Source organism: Polypterus senegalus, chromosome 10 (genome assembly GCF_016835505.1).
Source record: "Polypterus senegalus isolate Bchr_013 chromosome 10, ASM1683550v1, whole genome shotgun sequence".
NCBI classification, from domain to species: domain Eukaryota; kingdom Metazoa; phylum Chordata; class Cladistia; order Polypteriformes; family Polypteridae; genus Polypterus; species Polypterus senegalus.
In genome coordinates, this window is record NC_053163.1 from 151,193,130 (window position 1) to 151,214,399 (window position 21,270).

A 21,270-nucleotide genomic window follows, 5' to 3' on the forward strand; every position below is an offset into this window, starting at 1 on the left:
TTTCAGGAGTTCCAATTACATCTTGACATACAACAAGCACAAAGAAAGCACAGTAATCGCTTTCTATTCCACATGCTTTACACGCCTATAGTCAGCTCGCTCTGTCACTGCAAATGCTATGTGAACATCTGCCCGCCATCACCAGCCGCCATTCACTGGATGAATATAATGGGGTGGCTTGTGGGGGATAACATTCTATTTTGAGTTAAAAGTTACAAGGGTTAAAGACTAATGGCAAGAATATTCATTCAAAAATGACAACTAAAAATACTTTTGGTATGTTATTATTTTATTTCCGTTAGTCGTTCCAAATACTTTAATGGTTTAGTTTTTCATTTCGGCTTTGTTAATTATTTTATTTGTTTACGAAAATGTTTTTTTTAATAATAGATAGATAGATAGATAGATATGAAAGGCACTATATAATAGATAGATAGATAGATGGATAGATGGATGTGAAAGGCACTATATAATAGATAGATAGATAGATAGATGTGAAAGGCACTGTATATTAGATAGATAGATAGATAGATAGATGTGAAAGGTGCTATATATTAGATAGATAGATAAATAGATAGATGTGAAAGGCGCTATATAATAGATAGATAGATAGATGTGAAAGGCACTATATAATAGATAGATAGATAGATAGATAGATAGATGTGAAAGGCGCTATATATACTCCAGCAGCAGCATACTGATAAAGAACAATATTAAATTAAAGAGTGATAACAATGCAGGTATAACAGACAATAACTTTATATAATATTAACGTTTACCCCCCCGGGTGGAACTGAGGAGTCGCATAGTGTGGGGTCTCCTCAGTCTGTCAGTGGAGCAGGACGGTGACAGCAGTCTGTCCCTGAAGCTGCTCCTTTGTCTGGAGATGATCCTGTTCAGTGGATGCAGTGGATTCTCCATAATTGACAGGAGTCTGCTCAGCGCCCGTCGCGTGTCTACAATTTCAGTTTTGATTTTAGTTTTTGTTAACTATAGTAACCTTGGTTCTAACCTCATTTTTAATATAACTATTTATTGGATTTTAACCTCCACATTTGCACTGTTTTTAACGGATTATTTATTTACTAGACATTAAGCCTGTTACATTAACAGGCGCTAGAACAGGTAGTGCATAAACATTAGTAGGAACAGTCTATATTAAATGGCAAGGACCCTGACCTCATTCACTGTGTGCCCAGCTTCCAGTGTGTGTGCTTTATTTGCTTATTATGCGCTGCCGCGGATAGGCCATTCACTGTGTTCTCAGCTTCGAGTGTGCTTGCGACCAAGATGCCGTGCGCATGGGCGGGGCATGGTGTGATGTGCCGGCCCCACTCATGCGCACTTTACCAGAAGACACACACACACACGGACACCTGGACGCACACAGGGCTTTTATTAAAGAGGATTGACGTTTGGCAGCATTGTACTTTCTTTTGAACACTGTTTTGGGTTTGACTGTTTTTAACAAAAACACTGTGTTTGTACTTTCCACCTTCCCCTTGCTTTCGTTTGGTGTCCTCATTGTCCAGCTCATCCGGTTACATTACCAATGGTGTCGGGTTCAAGAGGCTCCCTGAAAGAGTGATGGGAGTATGGAGCAGACCTGGGGATGTATTTGTTTTTGGGCCAATTGAATCAAAACGTTACTTCTACATTTTCCAATTCACTGATTTCACCCTGTTAAAACTGGCAGATTATCATCGTTCTATCATAGAAAAAGCCTCTGAAAAATCAAAGAAGCCATCAGACACCCGTCAGCATAAATCTAAGAGCCGCCGTTGTGAGCTCATCTTTCGGTTCCCTACCTTTAATAACATGAAGCCATTTTATTTTGTGCCCTCTGACGCCAGGAGGAGATGGCAGAGCTCCGGAGTGAAATAAAACTTGCAGAAAAAGAGCGCCGATACCTGGAATGGTGTTTGTCCGTTCAGAAAGCACAGGAGGTGGCCACTGCTTTGATCCTGGAGTGTCGGAGAAGTGAAGAGGAGGAGGAGGAAGAGAAGGACGGGGCGAAGGTGAGGAATGGGGTTGGAATGAAAACCGGTGGGGACCATTAAAAAAAATAATTTATATATATATATATATATATATATATATATATATATATGCGAGGGAGGTTAAAAAAGTTTCCACACTTTTAAATTTTGTTGGAAATGGTGAAGGTCAGAAGAGTAGTAATTGAGCATTAAAACGTTGGTACGATGCTGGGGAAATTGCCTGGCAAACGAAGGCGACTATGTAGAGAAGTGATGTTATTTGTTTTTGAGATTCTTAATAAATAGAGTTTAAAAAAAGTGCGGAAACCTTTTGAACGTCCCTCATAATATATAGACTAGTGAGGGGAAAGAGGATGCCAAGAGGAAGGAACGGGCGCATTTTAACACAATTCTCACTTCATCCTAGCAGAGCTCAGCTGACTGGGTGACAACGGGCGAGGCGGCGCTGGCCTTCAGAAACCATCCTGTAATGCGTCAGATTCAGGCAGCACAGCAACGGTGAGACGTTACGATGGATGTTATCCACTCTTTAATTTGGAGTTTTCTGAATCTTGTGGGAATAACGAGTTTGTCTCTTGATGTTGTTGATTTTTTTTACTGGAGGGATTCTGTTTCCGGTAGAACAGCAATAACTTAAAGCCTCCTAAGAAAAGTTATCAGTTCTTATTGTTACCGTATATACTCGCGTATAAGTCGGGTCTTGAAACCTGAAAAATCGATCATAAAATCAGACCACGATTTATACGCCCATTGAAAAATGCGACACTTAGTTTTTTTCTTTGACATCTTCTTGCCTCCTTGTTTTCCTCTAGGGGGCGCTAACTCCCTGGTTGGAATACGTTCTTTTTTAATTGAGGCTTCTTAAGTAACCCAAACCTAAATAGTGTGGAAAGCCAGCCCCCGGATACAGACAGACAGACACCAGAATGTCCAAAACACACACGTTTTATTCTTAAACAGCACCACAACGCCTTAGTCCCCAACTATCTACTCCCCCTTCTCACAAGCTCCGTCTCCTTCCTCCCAACTCCGGATCATCTACTGGAGGGAAGCAACCCCTTTTATAAATTGCCCGGAAGGGCTCCAGGTGCTCTGTCCAACGACACTTCTCGGTATGGCAGAAGTGCTGCCATCCACGGTTCCCTGACCGTCCGGGCGCCCCCTGGCAGTGGCCACGTCCTCCCACAGGGATGAGCTTCCCAGCTCTATTCCGGTGGCCCCCAAGCAGATCAGGGCGGCTGCCCTCTTGTGGCCCAGGGAAGGTATTCTCCTTCTCTTGGACCATCCAGGTGTCCCAGCTGGGTATGGTGCCCAACCGTCTCCCACAATAGATATATTAAAACAAGGCGATATCCCTCCCGTAGTGATACAGCGGTAAGAAATCACATAAGAGAAAATAATTTAGCTTTCTTTAATGATGGTTTATGCGACATAACAGACGGAAAGCCATGACAAGACCTCGTGTAGAGTCTGCCATTTTCGTTGCTGCGCTGGAAGGATTTTCAGGATCGGGTGACGTAATCTTTCATCCATCTGTCGGCTTCAAAAGGTGTGCTGGGCAAAGTTCCAAGGCTTTATACTCTTTCTCCATGTGCAGGACCTCATGATATTCCAAACAAGGAAATGGAGATCCAATATCATGCTGACTCGAACACGCAGAAATAGTGCGTTGCTCATTTGTCTTTGTCTATCTTGTCCTATGCTTGGCCTCGCACAGCGGTTCTCAAACTGTCAGGCACGCCCCCTGAAGCTGTACGGGGTGTTGAATAAATGAACATGACATCAAAATTAATTTTTTACATTTTTATTTCAAATTTAAATTTGCAAGCATATAATCACAACGAATGCATTATAACTAAAATCAAAATCAAACATTTCTAAGGCGTAGATCTAATGACTAATATGTGCCTGCTTTAACGTACACAGCCTGTCCAGTTTGGTTTGATATTTGAGGTACGACACTCTGAGCTCCTTTTCTATTTGAAGTTTGTTTCTATGATGAGTGGCGCCGCTGCTGCTGCTGCTTTTATAGTCGCGTATTTTCAATCCAGAAAGTTTGAGACGTATCGGTATCTGTCGCGAACATTCGGGTAACAGTAGATCAGGTGATAATGCGGCGCGACTGCATCACATTGGCAGCGTAGCCAATATTGCCAAATTGAGTTAAATAATTTAGTGCGTATTAGGTTATGTTCATGATGCAACTAACAGCAGTATAATATTTGTCAGACGAAAATATGTTCGTCTCGTGCAGATTGACTTCATCTGTGTCCTCTGTGACAGATAGGGGTCGCTATCGCTCCCTTGAACCCTTGACCAAGACGTCAGACATGAGGTAAAAGTCCAAATATTGACTTTATTAATAATGCACAGTGCACAAAGCACCCTCCTCTCCACAATACTCATTAAATTAAACAATACACTAATCAATAAACTCTCCACCACTCTAAGACGCGTTGCCACCCTTCCACCCAGCTCAGCTCGCCATCTGGGAGTTCCCACAGTCCTTTTATAGTCCCTGACCCAGAAGTGTTTCCAATCTTTCAGTCCATGATTCCTTATCACTTCCGGGTCAGTTAAAAAGTCCTTTTCTTCACCCCGGAAGTACATCATTCCTCCTGTCCATGTGACTCGGACGTACTTCCGGGGCGTAGGGCAAATAGTAGTCCCTGGTTCTCCCTGGAGTGACCCCTGGTGGTCACAACGTTATCCAGCAGGGCTTTACAGGAAAACTCCATAGTCCATGATGCCCTGCTGGAATTTGAGGCATCTTCATGTCGCAGGGAGGGTTCCCTCTGGTGGCCTGGGGGTATTGGCCGGGATAAATGGCCGGCCATGGACCACACCTCGTTTACGAGATTTTAAAAAATTAAAACATATTTAATTGTTTCTTTAGATAAAAAAATAATTAAATAAGAATAAATAATTTATTCTTTGTTTTTGGGATTAGAATTGCTACCAAAAACCACACAAAGCATTTTAACAGTTATTAAAGCACTTGAAAAAAAATAAATTGCTAATATTTCATCAAAGTTAGCCGAACACATGCAAATCCTATGGAAGTAAAAATGATAAGACACCGCGACACCACACGAGTATCACACCTTTGTTAGTTGTATCATGGGTTATTCTCATCTATCTTATATACTCAGCAAAAAAAGAAACGTCCTCTGACTTTCAACTGTTTTTACTTTCAGTAAACTTAATGTGTAAATATTTGTATGAACACTAAAAGAGTCAACACCATAAGACATAAACTAAAAATGTTTCACAATGTGTCCCTGAATGAAGGGAGGCTCAAAATCAAAAGTACCAGTCAGTCTCTGGTGTGGCCACCAGCTGCTTGAAGTACTGCAGTGCATCTCCTCCTCATGGACTGGACCAGATTTGTCAGTTCTTGCTGTGAGATGTTACCCCACTCTTCCACCAAGGCACCTGCAAGTTCCTGGACATTTCTGGGGGGAATGGCCATTGCCCTCACCCTGCGATCCAACAGGTCCCAGACGTGCTCAACTCCTTCGACGATAAACACGAATCCGTCCATCACCCCTGGTGAGACAAAACCGCGACTCGTCAGTGAAGAGCACTTTTTGCCACTCCTGTCTGGTCCAGCGAAGGTGGGTTTGTGCCCATAGGTGGCGTTGTTGCTGGTGATGTCTGGTAAGGACCTGCCTTACAACAGGCCTACAAGCCCTCAGTCCAGCCTCTCTCAGCCTATTGCGGACAGTCTGAGCACTGATGGAGGGATTGTGTGTTCCTGGTGTGACTCAGGCAGTTGTTGTGGCCATCCTGTACCTGTCACGCAGGTGTGATATTCGGATGTTCCGATCCTGTGCAGGTGTTGTTACACGTGGTCTTCCACTGCGAGGATGATCAGCTGTCCTTCCTGTCTCCCTGTAGCGCTGTCTTAGGCGTCTCACAGTGCGGACATGGCAATTTATTGCCATGGCCACATCAGCAGTCCTCATGCCTCCCTGCAGCATGCCTAATGCACGTTCACGCAGATGAGCAGGGACCCTGGGCATCTTTCTTTGGGTGTTTTTCACAGTCGGTAGACAAGTCTCTTTAGTGTCCTGCTTTCTGTAAGCTGTTAAGGTCTTAACGACCATTCCACAGGTGCATGTTAATTAATTGATTAGGGTTAATTGAACATGCATGGAAAACATTGTTTAAACCCTTTACAATGAAGATCTGTAAAGTTATTTGGATTTTTAAAACATTATTGTTGAAATACACAGGCCTGAAAAAGGAACGTTTCTTTTTTTGTCGAGTATATTATGCAGGGGGCACAGAATTATTCCAGGTAGAAAAGGGGGATGCACGAAATACGGAAGTTTGAGAACCGCTGGCCTAGCAGTTCTAAATGCTGAGCCCCTTTGTACTAAATCTGCCTCAGCTGTGCATGTAGAAAGAAAAGAAAAACAGATTTAAAATATATGCACAGAGCACAGTGACATCTTAAACTTATATTCTGATTACACTCCTCCAGTCTCTCATCAGTTTCTCAGACACATTGAATTTTGTTGCGGTAGCGCAATTACCGATTCCTTTCACCACTTCAAAGACTTTACATTTAAAGCCAGCTTCATATTTTCTTCTGATCGAGCACTCCATCGTAGATAAGGGATGCTCTTACGATAAAGGTGTATGAGGGTGAGAGATACCAAAAAGACAAATCAGTGCAAACATCACTTTGGGATAGTTCGGGTATTACTGTGTGGTCACGTAGGCACAATACATAGAAGAAAAAGGCCGTGTGCTCCGTGGTGACTCTCTCAGGTGGGCGTTAGCATATCGTAATCTCTTGGACCAATAGCGTGAGTTTCTGCATTCGACTTATACGACCGACATTATAAAATACAGGAAATTATACGGTAACATCAAGGCCCGACTTATCCGCTGGAGAACTTAAACATGAGTATATATGGTATTTCACAACGCTCTATTGAGTGCCGCCATTTTCTTTTTCTTCTTTTTAACATTTAATTGAATTTATTAAAAGCATTCCAAACAAGCAAGTCAGACTTGACAAAACTAAATTCAAATCAAATCAGCCCCTCCGCCTATGAGAAAGAGAGGAAGGTCAACAGCCTTGGAAGACCAAGGGGAAGAAAATCCTTTCCTCCGATATAAATCCTTATTCTTAAATGTTATTGATCAGATCCAAATTTTGAATTTGGATGGGATTAAAACCTGCAGCCACAGTGGGCCCACTGGACCAAGTTTGGGAACCACTGGTCTAGACTGTTTGAAATTGGGAAAAAAAAAATCAAATTCTCACTTAGAGGATCAGTGCAAAACGTTTTTTCTGGCCTTCACTCCTCTCCTCTCTAGAGCAGATCTCCATCTCTAAAGGGTCTCCTCGACCTGCTCCCTACTATGGCTACAGATCACGAAGTCATCAGCAAACATCACAGTCCACGGGGACTCCTGTCTAATCTCGTCTGTCAACCTGTCCATCACCGTTGCAAATTAGTATTAAAATTGTATCCTAATAATGACAATTAAAAACAAAAAGAGCTGACAGGCGGGTAACCAACACTGAATGATGAAAGGCTGCAATAACGTTAGCAGCAGACCCACTAATTAGTAGATAAATAAATTAAACAATTGGGACACCTGTACAAGCAGAATGAAAATCAGGTTGAAAATTGTTAAAAAGTTAAAAAAACTTAAAGTGCTTAGGACAGCATTTCTCAACCTTTAAGTATTTGCGACCCGAGTTTTCATAACAGTTTTAATCGCGCCCCCCTAACGTTTTTTTTGAAAGTAGCCAACGAATACCAATTTCAATTAATGATGTATCATAGATGCATATTTTATTACACCTACTTAACTTTTATCGACATTTATCTAACTCTATATTTATTTTTCTAGTATCAGAATGTAGTTTAAGTTCATTTGTTTTGGTTTCAACAGATGTATTTTTCATTTTTTTGATTCTTGTTTTCTTTATTTCCACATCTTCGCGCCCCCCTAGGGGGGCCTGCCCCACAGATTGAGAACCACTGGCTTAGTACATTTTAATAAATTTTGTTGTGTTATTTCTCCATTGACTCCAAAACACAGAAACTTGGAAATAGCAGCTCACATAATTGGGCTGGCAGTCCAACTAAACACAGAAGCTGGTTGGAACAAAAACCTGCAGCCACAGGGGGTCCCCCAGGACTGAGTTTGGGCAGCACTGACATATAACATCAGTTACCCACTGACTTAGTAAAGGTGGGCTAGGATTCTTCCAGCTGAGTAAGATAAGTCTACGTGCTAATAGTGAACGTAAAGGTAATTCCAGTTTGTTTGTCCTTCTCCACTTTAAGCCCCTCTGGAAGCCCACCACGCACAGCTGTTAGTGGATTAGGAGGGATTGTGACCCCAAGGCTGTCTGAAAGACATTTAAAGATTTGGGTCCAGAATGATGTTAATTTGGTGCAGGCCCAAAACATGTGGCCCAGAGAGGCTGGAGCTCGATTGCAACGTTTACAGGTTGGATTTCATCCTGGAAACATTTTGGAGAATTTTAAATGAGACAGGTGTGCTTGATAAAAGATTTTAAATTAAATAATTGTATGCTTTGCGCATATGAAGCTCGAGTGAATTCTGTGCACAGCTGCCTTCCACTCCATTTCTGAAATGTCGAGTAAGAGATCCTTTTCGAACTCTACTCTGGGATCTTTAAAAGGGAAAGGTCTTTAAAATGTTTTTAAATATTATGGAAATGTTGTCTGTGACATGTCTGTCTATCTGTCTATTGGCTTTTTGCTCTTTTCCAATCTTGAGGATTAGTTGAATTCTTTATGCCCACCTTTGGCCTTCAAGAGGCGCCTATGACATTTCAACATACAAAGCAGGAAGTTTCTTTGTAGGTTTTATGGTCATTATAAGTAACTTTGTCTGCATTTTCATTTTATTCAACCTTGAAAAGGATTTTATGAATATTGTCCTTGCCAATTAACAGATCCTAAATCATCACTGCAGATTTTCAATATATGTATATTTTTTTATTTATTTAAATATTTGGTCACTGCTAAATGCTACTGAGCCTAGAAGAGACGCCTTTCTATCCTTGTCTCCTGAATCATTCTGTCTGTTCAACCTAAGAAGTCCTGTCAACTCTGAGCTGCAAGTTTTAAACTGAAACCTTTTTAATGAAGATTGATAGGCAATAAATAGATACAATAGACATAAATGGTACCGTATAATAAATAGGAAAGGCACTATACATAAGATGGATAAACATGAAGGCACTATATGATGGATAGATGGATAGATAGATAGATAGAAAAGTGAAAGGCAATATATAATAGATAGATAGATAGATAGATATTTTATTTTTAAAACAACCTTTATTGTGAACATTAAAAAAAATCAATATAACAATATACACAGTTAAATGACCAAAAAAAAGCCAAATTTTAGAATAAACAAAAGAACCATACACCATACCACCATTACTCCCCCTTTACACTCCTCCTACTCTGCACATTAATAAGAAAATCAAATGTTATTTCATTATAACACAAAGACCACTATTACTCCCCCTTTACACTCCTCCTACTCCACACATCCATCCATCCATTTTCTAACCTGCTGAATCCGAATACAGGGTCACGGGGGTCTGCTGGAGCCAATCCCAGCCAACACAGGGCACAAGGCAGGAACCAATCCTGGGCAGGGTGCCAACACACCGCAGCTACTCCACACATTAATAAGAAAATCAAATGTTAATTCATTATAACACAGAGACCACCATTACTCCCCCTTTACACTCCTTCTACTCCGCACATTAATAAGAAAATCAAATGTTAATTCATTATAACACATTAACACAGAGACCACCATTACTCCCCCTTTACACTTCTCCCACTCCACACATTAATAGATTATTTTAAAATTTAAATTTAACTTTACTTTGTGCAATGACAAAAAAACATGAACACATCAGTAGTATGCAGTTAATAAATATGCTGCATTACTCCACTACTATTGCCCCGTACACACTTCCTACTCCAGACACAAAGTACCGAATTTCCATAATAAATAAGTAATTCATAATTTGTTCATTAAACCACTATTCCCTTAAACATGCCTCCTGATCCACAAATATAAATAATTGTCCATAATAAACACACATTTCATAATCAGTTTACTCCACCATCACTCCCCCTGTACTCGTCTCCTACTCCGTACATCGCTCTCCATTATACACACAGCATTGTATTCCCCAGGAGTCTCCTATTCTGCGCTTTCAACCATCCAGTATGAAAATATTTTGAAGGACATTTAAAGAAGTCACCACCAAGTCGCCAGCTTGCCTTTCTCAACAGAACACAAAGCCCCCCCAAGCCCCCATAAATCACAGAAGGTCTGCATGTCTCCAATGAGTTGATGGTAAGTGAATTTCAGCTTCAATCGGCACTTCACCAGCACTTTAAACATCAAGAGCACATCGGTGGTCTTTGAGTTTTTCTCTCTGTTCCTCCTGGTTTTGAGGATTGACAGTTTTGCTTGGCCCAGAAGATAATTTCCCAGCACACACTTGTTTCTCTGTCTCATAGTATACTTAACACCAAAAATAAAACAAACACTTGACAATGACAGTCCTATTCTATCCAAAAGTGTCTTGAGAAATGTAAAAAATGGTTCAAGCCTTTTGCAGTTAACAAAAAGATGAAAGACAGTCTCTCGCTGTTGACAAAACGGACAACAGTCTGATGTTCCTGGTGAAATAACCGACAAAAAGGAGTTGGTGGCGAGAGCCCCATGAAGAATCCTCCATTGCAGGTCGCCAATTCTTTTTTGCAGTGGTTGTTCGTAAAAAGTTCTCCATGCTGGAGTTTCATTCACTCCAACATGCAGTTCTTGTCTCCACTGTGTGTCTGGCAAGTCTCTCAGTAATTTATAAAAAGTCACCTAACACACACCCGGTAGAGCTCATTTTTTCCCATTGTGTCAAACTGCTTGTCTATTAAGTTGCCAAATATCAGAATGGATCCTAGATGGTCAGTGCAGTCTGTGACGTTGGGTTTGACTTGGATGACGAGATCTGTGACATCTGAGTTGAAGATCGGATTGTCCGGAGAGACGCTCTGGCACAGTGACCCTGCACCTAAGTTGACCAAGGCCTCCTTAAACTGGCACAGAAAGTGGTGTACAAGACGTTCAGACCTCACGCCCAGGACCGATGTGAGGTGTGCTGAAGTGTGCCATGTGCCAGTGTGGTTATTTAAAAGATGGCCAATCTTCGTGATTCCACTTTAAATAAGGGTTGAGGTGAAGTGACAAGAGAAGAGCAGAGGAGATTTCAGCACATTATTCCAAATCAGAGGTTCCTCTAAAAAACAATGAAGATTGCCAAAAACAAAACGAGATCTCATAAATTTATTATGCCAAGTAAGCAACATGGACTGATAAAATTTTGGCAAAAATGATAAAGTTAGTTTGGAAACGTCTAAGAGGAGTAGCTGTTTGTCAAATTTTAACTCGCTCACTTTGTGTAAAATTACAAACGCCAGGTCTCTCCAAGGCAGGCCGTCTGGACCATAGAACAGCCTCTGCAGCGTCTGGAGCCTGAAGGCCTCGATTTTACTCCTGACATCAATCAGTCCCTGCCCTCCTTCTGCCACTGGTAGGTGCAGCACACCTCTCTGGACCCAGTGTAGACTGTCCCAAAAGAAGTCAAGGATGATCATCTGTACGGATTTGATCAGAGCTACTGGTGGATCAGCACACCTGAGCTTGTGCCAAAACATGGAGGCAATCAAGTTATTCAGGATTAACACCCTGCCTCTACATGAAATGTCCCTCAGAAGCCACTTCCAACGGTTCAGCCTTGCTTGGATCAGATCTGTCCACCCCACCCAATTGTCTACAGCGGTGCCATCTGTGCCTAAATACACCCCCAGGTACTTAAACACGTTTGTATTCCATTGGAGGATCCCAGGAAGAGCTGAAGGAGACGCGAGTCCCCAATCACCCAGCAAGAAAGCATTGCTCTTGAGCCAATTGAGCCGACTTCAGTCTTTGAAAAACGTCTAAGCAGTTGACTAAAGTGTTTACCTCAGATGTAGAAGACACAAAGACAGTAACATCATCTGCGTAGGTAACGCCCTTAAAACAAGTAGTGGGGCAAACTGGGATGCTGAGACCAGAAAGACGACACCCTGAGCTGCTCTAGGAGTGGCTCAATTGACAGAGAGTAGAGCATCCCTGAGAGGGGGCAGCCCTGGCGAATACCCCTGGTGACAGAGAAGGGGGCTGTCAGGGCACCGTTAATCTTCAGAACGCCATATATATTTGAGTAAAGCATTCCAATGTATTTGGAGAAGGAGGACCCAAACCCAAAAGCTTGTAGGACTCTGAACAGATATTGGTGATCCACTCTGTCAAAAGCTTTTTCTTGATCCAAGGAGATCATTTCTGCCTTTAAACCAAGAAGCTTTGAAGTCGTAATCAGGTCTCTCACCAGAAATATATTATCAAAGATGGAGCGGTCTGGCACACAGTAAGTCTGATCTGACCTGATGATGCACCCCATTACCCTGCGCAGGCGAGTAGCCGGAGCCCTGGACAGAATCTTGTAATCCGTACATAAAAGACTAACAGGACGCCAGTTCTTGAGGTCGGACAAATCTCCTTTTTTTGAGAGCAGAGCAATAACAGCCTGCCGACAAAATAATGGCAGTTCATTGTTCATTATGCTCTCTCTGAAGACTGCCAATAAATCCGCACCTAATAAATTCCAGAATGTCTTAAAAAACTCAACCGTCAGGCCGTCTATGCCAGGTGACTTTCCTGTATTTAGTCTGCTGAGGGCCGTAGTCAAGTCCTCTAAGCTGAAGGTTGTATCCAGAAGCTCTTTTACCATTTTGGGGATTTGTGGCAGGTTGTCTAGGAGGCTCCTGGTCTCAGAAGAATCTTCTGTTGTTTCGGCACAGAACAGCTTTTTATAAAAATCCTGAGCTAGAGCTCTGATGGCCTCAGGCTCCTCGATGATGCTCCCATCCTCATTTTTCAGAGCGTGAATCACTTTACTCTGTGATCTTTTTTTCTCAAGTCCAAAAAAAATTGAGAGGGAGAATCCATTTCAGCCAACTCCTGAATTCTTGAGCGCACAAGAGCACCATGCACCCGTCTGTCCAATAAGTCCATGAGATCTTGTTTTTTGACTTTAGATTCTCAAAGACGCCATCGTTAAAAGAGCTGTCTAAAGACGAAGAGAGCTCTAAGATGTCCTCTTCCAACTCTGCCATTGCCTTCCTCATGTTCTGAGTTGCATTCTGCGTGTATTGCTGACACAGCACTTTGATTTCAGTTTTTGAACAGTCCCACCACTGCCGCAGAGATGAAAAGTAACTTGTCGTCAACCTCCACCTCTTCTGGAAGAATTCAAAAACTTCAATGAAACGGAGATCTTTCAGTAGGCTGTTGTTGAAGTGCCAGTATGACGGAAAGGAAGATTGAAATGGAAGGGAAACTTTGAGAAGGACAAGACTGTGATCAGAGAAGCCAGAAGGATGAATGGAGGAGTTCGCTATAAGATTGCTGTGGTGATTCAAGCAATACACTCTGTCTAGTCTCGCCATGGAGATTGAGCCTCCCGAACCCTTCACCCGCGTGTACTGGCGAATTCCTGGGTGTAATGCCCTCCAGACATCAAAAAGGTCGGCCTTGCTGAGGACTGACTTCAAGTGAGCCACGGAGCTGAGGTGAGGCTCCAGGCCATTCCTATCTAAGGTGGCATCATCTGTGCAGTTAAAATCCCCCCCAACAAAAACAAGATCTTCATCTTTGCACCGCACAAGTAAGTCATGAAGTAAAGAGAAAAACTGCAAACGCTCCCTGCCTTCATTGGGTGCATAAACATTTATGAATACCCACGTTGTGCCCCCTTCCACTTTCAACAGTCTGCCTTTAACCACCTCTGTCACGCTAGTTGATTCGGGTGAGAAAAGAGTAGAAAAGAGAATGGCGACCCCGGCACTAACGCTCGACCCGTGACTCAAACACACCTGCCCCTGCCAGCCTCTGTGCCAGTCTGCCTGGTTAGCAGGGTCAGTGTGTGAGTTTCTTGTAAAAAAATAACTCCAAGCTGTTTATTAAGTAGATAATCAAACACCGCGACCCGCTTGTTGTCATGTCGACTTCCATTGATGTTAAGTGTGCCAAAATTACACAAAGGCATGAAAAGGCAAAAAAGAAAAGCGGTCACCAAAAACAACTTTAATAAAGACGTGGAAGGACGTGTCCAGCAGTACATCATACTGGCTTGGGATTTAAGGAGCGTTTCACCCTGCTCATAACATTTTTCAGCCGCACAGCTTCTGTTCTCTTAAAGCTGTAGCCTGGCGTAGGACCCCCTTAGCCGAGCTCAAAAACAGATGAAGATCAGGGAAATGGTGACTGACATTCACACCCCTCTTGCCCTCAATAAATTTCACAAAGCGGATTATGCTATGTGGCAGTAGGGGGCGCTAGTGCTCCCTTGAACCCTCAGGTACCACTCTAGACAATGGATAAAAGTCCAAGACTTTTTTATTTCTTCACACAACGTGCACAAAGCACCCTCCACACTACTCATAAATTACACTACAATACCACAATAATACTCTCCTCCTCGCCCAGACACTTAGCCACCCTACCTCCCAGCTCTGGGTTTTCCCAGAGTCCTTTTATACACCCTGACCCGGAGGTGTTCCTGCCCAATCAGTCCACAGTTCCTTATTCCTTCCGGGTCAGGGTAAACAGTCCTTTTCTTCAACCCGGGAGCACGTCGTTTCTTCCTGTCACGTGACCATGACGTACTCCCGGGTTATAGGGCACAGATGAGCCCACGAGCCCCCCTACAGCGACTCCCAGCGGCCCCCAAGGTATCCAGCCGGGCTGTGTAAAAACACTCCAAGGTCCATGATGCCCTGCTGGAAGTCAGGGCACGATCCTGCTGTCGGGAGAGCTCCTCCTGGCGGCCTGGGGTCGAGGACCGGAGTACAAAGCCGGCAGTCCTCCACAGCTATCATTACTGTAGCCACCATGGAAGCTCAGCTGAGGTGACAGATTGGACCTCACTGACGTCCCCGAGCCACCGCCTTCATCCTGACTCAAAGTACCGACGTCTGCAGGCACCTCAGGCTCATCTTGAACATTCTCAGAGTCGTCAGCTGCGGAGACTGAGCTCTCAACTTTATTGTACTTAACTGCAACACCACTACATGCGGACCCGTCTTTCCTTTTTCTTGTCACGGGCTTTACCCACTCTGTCTCATCCTCTATTTCTAGAACAGCACTCTCGCTGTCGTCTGCTGGGGTGCTGATCTTATTGATCGCATTCTCAGCCCTAACATTCTCCTCAACCTCCCGTATCTGTTGTACAGCTTCTGTTTCAATGAGCTCGGCGCTGGGCAGAGCCCCATCATCATGAACGGCAGCCACACTCACAGGCAGCTCAGCGCTGTCACTCGTATGTGCAGAATTAACAGTAACACCGTCCGTAGGCAGTGATCCGACCTCGGCCGCAGCGTCCTTCTCAGGGGCGCTCTCACCACTCTGCACATCTTTAGCTGCGGGCGCGGACTCAGCCGCATCCGCCGGCTCAGCTGCATGTTCAGGTTTTGGCTGCTCCATCGTAGAAGGTAAAGAACTGCTCTGATCCTGCACACTCTGACCAGGGCCCTCCATTAAGTCCTCCTCCATATCAGAAAAACTGACGGAAGACTCACTGCCTTCATCGTCATATAATATCGAGTAGTCCTCACGGCTACTTTTAGAAACACCAGGTACTGTTAAGTCTGCTGTTACCTCAGAGCGCTTACACTGGCTAGCCTTGTGTCCCACTTGACCGCACTTAAAACATTTCATGGACTCTGATGATACAAAAACCACATAATCAAAACCATCCACTCTGAACTTGTGATAAGTGAAAGGCAATATATAATAGATAGATAGATAGATAGATAAGTGAAAGGCAATATATAATAGATAGATAGATAGATAGATAGATAGATAGATAGATAGATAGATAGATAGATAAAGGGCAATATATAATAGATAGATAGATAGATAGATAGATAGATAGATAGATAGATAGATATGAAAGGCAATATATAATATATAGATAGATTGATTGATGTGAAAGGCACTATATAATAGATAGATAGATAGATAGATAGATAGATAGATAGATAGATAGATAGATAGAAATTAAATTATAACATACAATAACATTTCTTTGAAATATTTTTTACCTTTAAAAAAAAATAATATATTCAGTTAAAACAAGTTTCTGGATATAAGTTTTGCTTAGAGTCATTAAGTTTTTAATAATTCAAAAGTTCCAAATTGAAAATGTGCCTCTGATGCGCATACCCATACAAAGAGAAGGGTTTCACATAACATGTGCTGTTCTAATATTCTAATATATACAGAAAACGGATTGGAGCTTTTTGATCCTGGCCACTAGAGGACACTGCTGCTCCATTCTGTTACACCTTTCCGCCTTGTTCCTGGCACAGAAAGTGTTCAGTAGAGCGGAAAAAGAATAACTGGTCAGTTAATACGTAACTGTTTTACTGTTTTACAAATTAACCTACATCCATTTAGAAACAAAATTTCATAGACAAGAACCAACTCTGGATAGGGAACAACTCCATTGCAGGACACACACAGGGCCAGATTAGAGTGGCCAGTTATCAGTATGCTGCTGGAGTATGTGAATTTCCCCTTGGGGATTAATAAAGTATCTATCTATCTATCTATCTATCTAGTAACATTTATATATATATATATATATATATATATATATATATATATATATATATATATATATATATATATATAGTCACAAAATGAGACATAAACAGATAAAGGTTTGGGGCAGCCACCCATATAATATGGTATCCTGATGTGCATACAACTGAGTCCAGAACAAGACTGAGGGACAGGGGAAAAAGAGCAAGCTTTTAAAGGGGAAGACAGGAAGTGAGGTCATAAGGATCGGGCCCATGTTCTTCAATCATTGGTTCAAGCCCGGACGTGACATCACAGGGGCCGGAGCCGGTATGGTCTACTTCCATTGGCTTGGTCGCAGAAGTGACGTCAAGAGAGCCAGGTGGAATCTCCTGGGAATGGTCTACAGGAAAGGGAGAAAAAGAGTCAGTGCACTCTGCCACATCCCGGCATGACTCAGAACCGCCTTCACTCAAGCCCTTTAGCTGCTTCCCATGCGCGTGTGTGACAATATATATATATATATATATATATATATATATATATATATATATATATATGTATATGTGTATTACGGGAAATATATATATAAATTATGTATGTATATGATTATCTATCTATCTATTATATAGTGCCTTTCACATCTATCTGTCTGTCGATCATATGGTGATTTGTCTATGTCTCTAACTTATATATAGTATCTATCTATCTATCTATCTATCTATCTATCTATCTATCTATCTATCTATCTATCTATCTATCTATCTATCTATCTATCTATCTATCTATCTGTTCTTGTCACTAATTATGGCTCCTTATAGTGGTGATGTTTTATGATTAGCACAGGCTAGTGACCATTTCACTGCAGTCTGCTGTCATGACAATGTGACACGCCCCTCTGCTCCTATGTCACCCTGCACGGTGACAGTGACTCGTCCTTGTCAGATTAGACCCCTGGGTGAGAGACGTCGGTCCTGGAGAGTTGCAGTGGCTGTAGGTTGTTGTTTCTTCATGAGGAGACCATTATTGCTGGTGAAGCATTTACTGCTCTTGTGACATTTTTATACTTCACTTTGGTGGTCTCGGTTGTTGAGGTTCCCCACCCTTAATTGCTGTTTTCACTCTTAAAGAGCTGCATTCTCTGTTTTAATGGCTTCATATTAGCAATAAGATGCAAACGACAAATGAGCCAGCAGTTCTCCATTTACACCTTGGTGTTGATTCATCGTCAGTTCTCCGGTTTAATAAAATGTTTAGAAGGAAATTGAAAAGAAAAAAAGTGAACGAATGAGACTGAAGGGGAAATATGTGAAATAACAATATCCTGACATGGCTGAATTAAAATACTAAGAAGAATTGAAATTAGATAAGATCTAACACAGGGAGGGATTCGTTTCTAATTAAGTAAATGGGTTGGATCAAAAACCTGCAGACACTGCAGCCCCCCAGGACCGACGACGTTCACCCCAGAACTAGACTGTGGTCACATGACATTCCTGTCCACTCAGGTGTGCGGCGGCAGGTGAACTGCTAGTTTTTGGTAACGCGCTGTACGTGCTGCAGGTATTTCTCCGTAATTCCAGTATCCTTTTTTCTTGTTTTAAGCTGTCTTTATCTATCTCTCTTGTGCTCTTCTTTCTTGTCCACCTTCCCCGTCTGTCGTGCAGGGAGCAGACCTTGAAGAAGCGCACGCAGGCTCTGCGCAGCTCCCTGGAGGCGGTCATGGCTGAGAGTTCGGCACGAGGAAGACGGACGGGGGAGCTGACGAGGGAGCTGACGAGGGCGCACAGGTAACGCTCGACAGCGCCGAGAAGTATCCGCCGGAGATTAAGAGGGCTGACCGACGGGGTTGGAGTGCCGCAGAGTGCTTGATTAGAAGAAGGTCCTTACAAAGGACAGAAGTGATTTCATGTGAGGGCTTTCATTGTGCCACAGCAGGCCATTCTTACGTTGTAGATGAGAATATCAGCTACGATTTATGGCCCACAGCAAATCGATAACTTTGGGATCTTCAGTTTTTTTCTTTTTTAATTTCTCTCCAAATCATTCCTGATGACAGACACGTCATGACGAGCCCACCCTGGGTTAGACAAGCCTAGCGGCTGACTCCTCTGAGCTGTGGATATCATTGTGAATTGGCTGCTGGTTAAGAAATCAAGAAACAATAAAAATGAGAGAATAAGACCAACAGAAACAACCAACAAGGCAAAGAAATAAAGCACTATATAATAGATAGATTTGAAAGGCACAATATGATAGATACATAGATGGATAGATACAAAAGGCACTGTATAAAAGATAGACATGAAAGGCACTACACATATAATAGATACAAAAGGCACTATATAATAGAATAAAACCTAGCTAGCTAGCTAGCTAGCTATGAAAGACACTATATAATAGATAGACACGAAAGGCACTATACATAGAAAAGACAGACAGATATGAAAGGCACTATACATACGGTATAATAGTTAGGAAAGGCACTATATAATAGAATGATAGTTAGCTAGCTATGAAAAGCATGCTAGAACAGGTAGACGGATATGAAAGGCACTATATAACAAACATATAGATAGATAGATATGAAAGGAACTATATATATAATAGATAGGAAAGGCACTCTTGTATAATAGAATTGTAGAACGAGAGCTATGACATACATTATATAAAAGACAGATAGGAAAGGCACTATATAATAGAATGATGGAGCACTATATAATAGAATGATGGCTATCTAGCTATGAAAGGCACTATATAACAAATAGATGGATATGAAAGGCACTGAATAATAGATAGAGAGAGAGATAGATAGATAAGGCACTATATCATAGATAGATAGTGTAGTCAGTCAAAGGATGACACAACGTGAGACCAAAAATAGTTGGGATACCAACGGGGCAAAGTTGCCATTTTTAAGCACGTGAGGCATTCTGTGTGACCACCGTCCTTGTGGGCAGTCAGGTCCAGTGTGAGCCGCCACTTACTGGGAGCATCTTTTGTGGCATTTTTGGTTCAATTGCCATCAAGGGCCAGTTTTTCGAGGCTGTGAGAGTTAAGGGAGACAGGACTGCCAGTGACAGCGCCCCCTCTCATACCACATACCTTAGGTGAGCCCTGAAGGTGATCCTCAGGGGCACATGTTTGATAATTGATAGACAGTCAGATGGAAATAAATAGCAGACAAATCATATAAAACACTTTACTTCCATCTGTGACATAACTGCCAATTATCCTGTGCTGTTGCAGAGCCGCTACCCTCCATTTTCTACATGAATAACATGCATGCATTTCAACTAATCCACATTCTTCACTCCCTCCTCTGCCCATTTTAAACACCTTTTATCTCAAACTCTTACAGCAGCGTGGCCACTGCCTACAAGGGAGCTCGCAGGAAGTACCAGGAGCAGCTGTGGCTTTTGGATCGGCAGATGGTGGCGATGAAGGAACGGCACAGCATGCAGATCAGTGGCCTGAAGAACGAGCTTCGAGAGCTGGAAAATAAACGGGCAGAGACCACCCTGTGACAGGCCCAGCACCACGCTGTCCAGTGAACCCTGTCAAATCCAATTGTGTTAAAGAATTCCAAAGCCTTGTAAACATGTGGAGATGTGGGGAACTCACCCTGGAGAAGAAACGGACTGAAGGAGGGAAACATCCAGGTGTTCTGAACACGACGGAACAGACCAGCAAATACCAACTGTTAACACTGCAGTCGTCACGCTGGCATTATTACCAGTGGCTGGTAGAGGCACACACTATTAAAATAAAATGAAAAAGGCTACCTGAATTTTTAGCTCTGGGTTCTCTATTTTTTGAGTTTAACTGGAAAATGGATATCTAGACAGAGAGACAGATAAAGAGATAGATATGAAAGGCACTATATAAGAGATAGCAATTATAAAGCAATGTTTTTTCAGACAGGAGTTCCACTAAATAGATTTCAAAATGTCCGAACTTCCAGTTATACAGCATGTCCTTCCAGTAGTAAGAGGCTGGGTCTTGGCGGATGGACACTGTAATTCACGTCGGAGATGTCAGAGCTGTCAGTCATTCTGTCTGCATGGGGAGGGAGAGAAAATCATTAAAATCAGCACAGGCTCCCAACCTCTCATCTCCCTACAGTAAAATGAAAGCCCCAACTGATCCAGTTTTCTCATTTTGTCTTGGCTGCCATATTCTTCCTGCCAGAGTGGGCCTCTCTAAGCACCACACTGATGAATTTTAAAGCTTTCTTTGACATGTTCTTTTTTTTTCTCACCAGACTGTGGGTGTGACTACATTAGGGATTAAGGGGTCAGAGGTGAAGATGATGTCATCTTGGCCACACCTCCTTCTACTGGCACAAAGGAAATGACTTCAAGAAGAATGTGCATTGTTGAGTAGACTATGTGCACTCTGTGTGTGTGTGTGTGTGTGTGTGTGTGTGTATATATATATATATATGTGAGTGTGTGTGTATGTATGTATATATATATATATATATATATATATATATATTATACTAGCAGAATACCAGCCATAGCGGAGAAGTAGTGTGTTCAAGAAGTTA

At 42.4% G+C, this 21,270-nt stretch overlaps 1 protein-coding gene across 4 annotated transcripts in view; it reads left to right on the forward strand.

Annotated features, from left to right (window-relative positions):
- The window catches only part of ushbp1 (Usher syndrome 1C binding protein 1), an 87,586-nt gene extending 67,078 nt beyond the window's left edge, over window positions 1-20,508 (forward strand). For 3 of the 4 annotated variants that reach the window (XM_039767070.1, XM_039767072.1, XM_039767073.1), the window contains 4 exons: window positions 1,854-2,018; window positions 2,407-2,498; window positions 18,386-18,508; window positions 20,080-20,508. In XM_039767070.1, coding sequence (XP_039623004.1) covers window positions 1,854-2,018; window positions 2,407-2,498; window positions 18,386-18,508; window positions 20,080-20,245 — 546 coding nt within the window. In that variant the 3' untranslated portion in view covers window positions 20,246-20,508. The remainder of the gene's footprint in view (window positions 1-1,853; window positions 2,019-2,406; window positions 2,499-18,385; window positions 18,509-20,079) is intronic. The other variant, XM_039767071.1, reaches the window with a different exon arrangement.
- The last annotated feature ends 762 nt before the right edge of the window (window positions 20,509-21,270 follow it).